General features: G+C 40.6%; 1 protein-coding gene across 1 annotated transcript; it reads right to left on the bottom strand.

The window, feature by feature from the left end:
• Positions 1 to 1,817: 1,817 nt before the first annotated feature.
• LOC121394334 (serine/threonine-protein kinase N1-like) lies at positions 1,818 to 6,712 on the bottom strand. The gene is made up of 10 exons (XM_041565133.1): positions 6,606 to 6,712; positions 6,433 to 6,524; positions 5,277 to 5,453; positions 5,110 to 5,172; positions 4,743 to 4,819; positions 4,449 to 4,591; positions 3,902 to 4,009; positions 3,197 to 3,271; positions 2,430 to 2,686; positions 1,818 to 2,047 (listed from the first exon to the last, which is right to left on the bottom strand). The coding sequence occupies exons 2-9, from the start codon at positions 6,456 to 6,458 to the stop codon at positions 2,513 to 2,515; spliced, it is 843 nt and encodes a 280-aa protein (XP_041421067.1). The 5' UTR covers positions 6,459 to 6,524; positions 6,606 to 6,712; the 3' UTR covers positions 1,818 to 2,047; positions 2,430 to 2,512.
• Positions 6,713 to 7,317: the final 605 nt, after the last annotated feature.

Raw genomic sequence — 7,317 nt, 5'->3', positions numbered from 1 at the left:
GGCCGGATTTGAAGCAAAAACATGTAATTTGTAAAACTTGATAAAAGTATTTGGGGATGCCCAAGTGGCTGCCCTACATATCTGCTCAGATGTAGCTAAGTTCTGAAGAGCCCAAGAAGTGCTTTGCGATCTAGTAGAGTGGGCTTGGTTTTGGAATGGTTCTGGAATGGTTTTGGTTTATGGTTCAGCTCATAAGCTTTGTTGATTGTCTCTACTAGCCAACTGGCAATGGTTCGTTTGGACACTCCGACACCTTTGTGCGCTGTGGAATATGAAATTAACAGTGAATACAGTGAGTAGCTGTTCTACATAAAAATGTTTTGATTGCCCTCACCACATCCAACTTGTGCAGCTGTGACTCCTTGTCATAAGTGGGATTGGGACAAAAAGATGGCAAGATTATCTCTTGATTAACACGGAACCCAGAAACTACCTTTGTCAGAAACCCTGGTACCCTTCGAAGGACGGCTTTGTCGTGGTGAATAACCAGCCATTTATTGCTATCAGAAAAGTCAGTTTCAAAGACAACCACTTAAGGTCACATGACGTAATAGGCTCAAAGGGGGCTTTTTGTAGTGCTGAAAGTACTAATAGCAAATACCAAGGTGGCGTAGGTTCTTTGAAAGGTGGTCTGACATGTACCTTGTAGGAAACGTTGAATGGTATTGTCCTCCGCCCACCTAATATTTGAGAGTGCTGAAAGTGTGGAAATTTGTGATCTTAGATTGTTGAGTGCAAGGCCCTTAGTAAAGCCCTCTGTAAGAAAGTCTGTAATAACTTGCAAGGAACTGTCTGCCCATAGTATTTGCTTAGCTGAGCACCAGTTAAGGAAGGTACTCCATACTTTGTAGCATGCTTTAGTGGTGGAAGGCCATTTGTATGCTTGCTGGTGAGAAACCCTTCTGAGTCAACAACTGGGTTTCAAAAACCAGGCCCTTAAACGCAGCATGGCTAGATTGTGGTGTCTGGCCCTACATTAGCAGATCCGGTCGTAGAGGTAGCTGGCTTACAAACTGACATGTTGATCAGGTCCATGTACCATAGTCTGTTTAGCCAATCTGGAGCAATTAAGATGGTCGTAGCACTCTCCTGTTTAATTTTGGAAATTATTCTGGGAAGAATTGCTAGAGGTGGAAATCAAAACACCTTGTTGAAATTCAATGGGATTACCAGCACATCCATGAATGCTGCTTCCGGATCCCTGGTTCTGGAGCAGTAGCATGGAAGTTTAAAATTGTGTCTGGATGCTAAAATGTCTATGTCAGGTATTCTCCATTTTTGTATCAACTGAGCAAATACCTTGTTGTGAAAGGACCATTCCCGTTGGTCTATAGTTTGTCTGCTGAGGAGGTCCGCTTCCCAGTTCAGGACTCCGGGAACGAAAACTGCTGAGTTAACTGGAACTGTATTTTCTGCCCATGTTATAATTTTTGCTGCTTCCTGCATTGCCCGGCTGCTTCGCGTCCACTGTTGCGTTGTCTGACTGAATTCGTACTGGTTGTGTTCAAAGGCTGTCTGTCTAGCCATGAAGAGCTAGTACTATCGCCCGAAGTTCTAGGATATTTATTGGCAACTGTGACTCTTGGTCTGTCCAACGACCCTGCAGAGTGAATGTACGATATACTGCGCCCCACCCATCCGAATTTGCTGGTGTTGTTTGTTACGACTTCCCAATTTGGGAACGAGCCACCGTGCCTGGGCCAATAAACACCCTTGTGTGGGTGTCGACAAGGAGAAATTTCAGACTCTCCTGTCTTAGGCTACCTCCACTTACTGCAATATGTCAGCAAGGAGAGAAGGTGCCTCACGTTGGGAGAACAATCATCAAGTCTCAAACTCCTGTGTATTAGTTACAGATTCAAGCAAAGTCGGAAGAGTAGTTCAGTTAGTTTATTGTAAAAGTATTTTAATGGTTAGGAAGCACCAATTGGGGGTGCAGTGGAAGTTTGAGTTGGAAGTTCCATGGACATGTCACCGCTATGAAGAGTCGTTCTGTGACGTATTGCAAATAGGATACACAGTTGCGGGAGTTGCTGTCCCTGGTTTGCTGTTAAGATTAAACAGAAATAAATAAATAATGCATTCTGAATGTTTCTTACAAATATGGCAGCCTGGAGAACAAGAGCAGAGAACTAATGTGATAATAATAGGTGAAGGAAAGCAGAAGATTCTAACATAAAAAGTAGCAAAATGGGAAAGAATAACAGAGAGGAGAGAATAAAGGGAGATGAAGGATAATGGGAAGAAATAGTGACCTTCACTATAAATCACCATCCTATCAAGTCTCTCTTATCCTAAAGACCAGTATTCAAAGGGATCTATGGGACATCCCCCAGCTGTTACCCTCCACCTTCTGTAATGGGTGAACATTATTAATCCTGAAGATGTTTCTACAATCAGTGTTCCCAAAAGCAAACGTCCATATTTACCCAGGCTTCCTTTAGCCGGCTGCTTCATTCCTGGTTGAGGGGCGGGTGGCATTTCTTTAATATTCAAGTGTCTCTTCTCACATTCAGCCAACATAATAATCAAAGTTCTGGAGGGCTTCACTGACGGAGTCTGGTATAACTGCTTTACGCCCATACAGAGTTACCATTAGGTTTGTGTCATTATCGCTTGAGCTTTGGACAGCTGGGATGATTGGTGGTGTCACTTTTTTATTCAAGAGGCCATCAAAATTGATTTTCTGTGGCAAAGGAGATGGATCAAATGAATACAATAGAACTGATGATACAATTTATACTATGGCATAAAATCCTACACACAAAGGAACAACCATTGCTAATATCACTTCTTACTGACACTGTGATACATTTAGGGAAATAGTAAAAAAGATGGAATATCTAAGAATATCTAAGCATCTAGCTAATGAATGTTATTTAGAATTTAGATAATGTGTCACAATCAAAGGGACATTTTACTGAGCAACTATGTATTAGATAAGCCAATCCCAGGAGATCCCTCCAGCAAATGTATTACTTAGTAAAGTCCGAGAACCTTTCTACCTTGTTTCACGATTCAGCCATTTCATTTCTTCCCTTACAAAGAAAACTACAGAGATTTTGGGGGGGGTCAAAATATATTGGATGGCCACCTTGTTCCTTGATAATGTCACCAGACAAGAATACGTCTGGAATAAATCTATATCCACTCATTATAACAGCACGCTATGCCTAATACACAACTATAAACCTACACAGAACAACGGGCTTTGCTTCACTTCTTCAGCTCCGTTGAATCCCAGGCGATTCTCAGGGAATTTGGCCAAAAGCTGCAGAAAGAATAAAATAGTTGTTACTCAAACAGCACAATCCAGTGGGAGGCGGGACAATCTGTAGCTCCACCTTCCCAGTATGTTCCCTGAGACCCCTCCTCCAGAAGGCGTTGTCTTTACTCCAACTATAGGAGGAGAAAAGCTTTGAAATATTATAATATAATATGGCTGGAATCTACTATTTTGAACACAGATTTATTAGTATTATCTGGTTCTTCTATAGTGCCTGTAATTATACGCAGCACTGTGCAGAGCTTACAATCTATAATAAACGTTGCACCATCACAATGGAGCGAAGACTCTCAGTCCAGTAACAGAATCTTGGAATTCTTTTCTTATTCTGGGTGTACCCCCAGTCCAACCCTGCCCGTTACTAAAAGCTTTAGCTCGCTATATATTTGATAAAGCCTTATTTATGAACATTGATATGTAATATTTCTATTATATGCAGATGGTTTAGCATGTGATGTGCTGTGACTGGCCCCCTCTCAACAATGAATTGTACAGGTGAAGGTGAGAGCAAATATACGTTGTACAGAAAGAGCACAAGTGAAATGAATGATCTCTGAGTAAGAAACCCCAAACACAAGCCGATCACATGATGATGATGACAGGATTTAAACTTACTCCTTTTGTTGTGGATGAGAAATCAGCAGGGACTTTCGGTGGAAAAATCGCCCTCGAATACTTGATAAATTCAAACAGATGCTCCATGTTCAGTCCGTTAAAGGGGAACTGCAAAGGTGGAGACGTATTTGTTAGGAAAGCAGGAATTCTGAGCCACCAGGGATTAATGTCACTGTCCCAGAAAATGGCTAATAATGTATAGCAAGTTGCTTCTAAACTTACTGATCTCACAGACAGGGGCGTCTGATATGATCAAGGGGAACTGGATTTAACACCAAGCAGGACAATCTTTCATTAATACTGAGTCGTTTGTAAATACGGGTATCAAATATTATGCCTTAATATTATACTCATGGAGTAACTCAAGTTGTTATTAAAGATGGACTAACATTCTTTATGTTCCCTTTGCATAATACAATATAGAGATGGTCCCTTCCTATTGCAGGGCTTCCCTTGCTATTCTAATCTTGTACTAAGGTCAAAGTTTAGCAAAACCTTTAAAAATATCCATTTGTTACTTCTGTTGACTGGATAAAATCAAACTTACCCTGTGAAGCACCATGTAATAAAGCATCACTCCTACAGACCACCAGTCTACTGCTCTTCCATAGGGCTCCCGTTTCAATATCTCTGGAGCAGTATAATAAGGAGTTCCAGCAGGGCTTGTGGTTAAGACTCCAACGCCCATTCCTATAACAAACACAATATTTCATGTTAGTAGTTAGTAGTAGGTTTATGTTAGGTGTCTGTTCTATACATGTCTTTGTGATGAGCAAGATGGTGACACATTAGTTACCGAGTTGAACCCTGATATTCAAGGCAACAAAGCAGCAATTCTTACCTTTTTTGCAAAGGCCAAAGTCTGTGATTTTTATATATCCGGATGCATCCAAGAGGACATTGTCAAGCTTTAAATCTCTGTGTGAAAAAAAGAAGATGTTTAATGGTGCTATTAGTAAGCGTCCGTTCCTATGGCATGCCAATGGTTCCAGTTGTGTGCCCCATATAGAATTGCTCATATGTACTGCCCTGAGCCGCTCCAGTGAGAAAATGACAGTTAGGAGTAGAAGCAATGCATAGCCACTCCCTACCTGGCTGAGAGAAAGTCTGCCCATGTTCCCTTTGACTTATACACTTGTGTCTTATACAAGGTCAGGCTCTTGTTGCTGCTAAAATCACATGTCCCTTTTACTTGCATTAAGGCTTACCTATGAATGACGTTGTGTTCATGGAGGAATTCCAAGCCCAGAACAATGCACGAAGAGTAAAATCTGGAAATAGAAAGAAGATTCCCAAATCAGTGGGTAAATAATCACTGCAATCATCCTTGTTCCCTCCCAGAAATCCCATCCATACAATCCACTCTTCTACTTACATTGCTGCTTTATAGTTGAATTCCGGATGATCAATGACTTTTGTTAAATCGCCTCCAGCCGCTAAATCCATGGCGAGGCAAACGTGATGCTCTGTTTGGAACGAGGCAAACAATCCAGTGAGGAACGGATGTTGCTCTTGTTTGGCCAAAAGAAGAATCTCCTTCTCCATCAGAGCACTGGGAAATAAGAGTCAAATATTAATATGTCTGCACATTAAACTGTGCTGGAACCAATACAGTTGGGATGAGGCTTATGTCCCCTCTGTGTGAGAAATGATAATAATCTAAGCTGAAGTTAAAGTGAAAATTACTGCTAAATGTCATATTGTAACCAAAGGTCACCAAAGATTCAATAGGCAGTTAGTGTGTCTGTTGTCCCAGAGGAGGTGCTGCTTCTTGGCTCCCAGGGGAACAAAAGTTTAGAAGGTGTTGGGAAACAAGCAGCACCTATAGAATTGATCTCAATAGTATTGGGGGGAACATGTTACTCAGGGAGGCCCATTTATCAAAGTCCGTATTTATCTCATTATTTTCTGGAAAATACTCCGACCAATGGGGTTTTCCCCCTTATTTATCAACACATTTTCCTGAAAAAATCGTGAAAAAAAATGAATTGTACAAAGTATTGAGTTTTGTCTGAAAACCACAAAATCTTTAGATTATTGCATAAAGCCCAGTTCAGATCAAGATCCTTGGGACCTTCCATTGACTTATATGCAACCTCGGCAGGTCTAAGATCCCAGATTTTCAGATTCAGACTTTTCCATCCCCGGGGTATAATAAACGCAAAAAAAATCTAGTTGTTTTTTCCCACTACAAATACGGATTTTATAGTAAAAATAAAAAAACACAAATTTTTTGTGTTTTTGGCATTTGGACTTTAATAAATAATCCCCTGCATATCTGAATTTAGTCTGATGTGTGTTTCTTAACCTTTAATTGAGATTTATATATGTTGGGGGAGAAATACTAAAAAGAGTTCCGGTGAGCCCTATTTCTAGAGTCTCTTTGTGTCTTTCTCTTCTATACACTGGATTAATAGACTCGATGCAGCCGTTTTCTATCCTTTGTGTTGGACTAATACAAGTGTGTGGACTTTATTTATTTGTATTAAAACATACAAGGAAAGGCTACTGTTTGTTGGCCTGTAACTTACCTGTTCAATTTAATTGAGGAAGTCATTTCTCGCTTTTTTAAGCTCTTGATGGCAAACAGTTTGCCTGTTGCTTTGTATTTTCCCAGATACACCTAGAAAAACACAATTACCGTCAATTAGATCACATAATGGGAATGAAAGTCCGAATGTTAATTATGGAGCAAGTGACTTACTTTTCCAAAACCTCCTTGGCCCAGCACAGCACTTAGTTGGAAATGGCTAATAGAAACGCGAGATGGCTGCTCATCACTGAAAGAGAATACGTATTTATTATTGTATCTTGTTTGTTGCAGTCATGTACATATACACTATGCCGGGAGCAGCTTGTACCATACCTTGTACAGTCTATAGGCTGCCATGAGCTACTTGGGCTGGGAGCAGGAACACTTTGGAGAATTCCTTTTGATATTTCTTCACATTCTGCCTCATGTTCTTTCTGCCCCTGAGATGTCACTATAGGACCACTGGCTGCAAGTCTATCAGGGACACTTAGAGGCGTGTTTGGTGGGTTTGGATCAGCTGCAGAATTCAAAATAAAGCAATCAGAACTCAGAAACATTGTTGGGAATGAAAACTTGTATATTGTACCCCCAAGGCCAGAGTGTCACCCCTCAGATGTTCTACCTGAAGACTTCTCAGCTTTTATCTCCACATTTTCTTCATTATCGTGTTCCACACATGAACGTTCCTCTACGGGCTTTTCACTGTCTGCTGCTTGAGGGACGGCACTACTATCTTCAGGTCTAAATTCAGCCTCCTAGAAATATAAACCATAATATCAGTCATTAATTTAGGGAAAATTGTGATCCCGGGCCTAATAATTACACTGTTCCACATAAATATCCCTTCAACAAAATATAATAAAACCAATGTGAATAAAAAGCA

The sequence above is a fragment of the Xenopus laevis genome, chromosome 5S (genome assembly GCF_017654675.1).
Source record: "Xenopus laevis strain J_2021 chromosome 5S, Xenopus_laevis_v10.1, whole genome shotgun sequence".
In the NCBI taxonomy this organism is placed as follows: Eukaryota; Metazoa; Chordata; class Amphibia; order Anura; family Pipidae; genus Xenopus; species Xenopus laevis.
The sequence above is the reverse complement of the archived record's forward strand: the minus strand, read 5'-3'. Positions and strand labels throughout refer to the sequence as shown.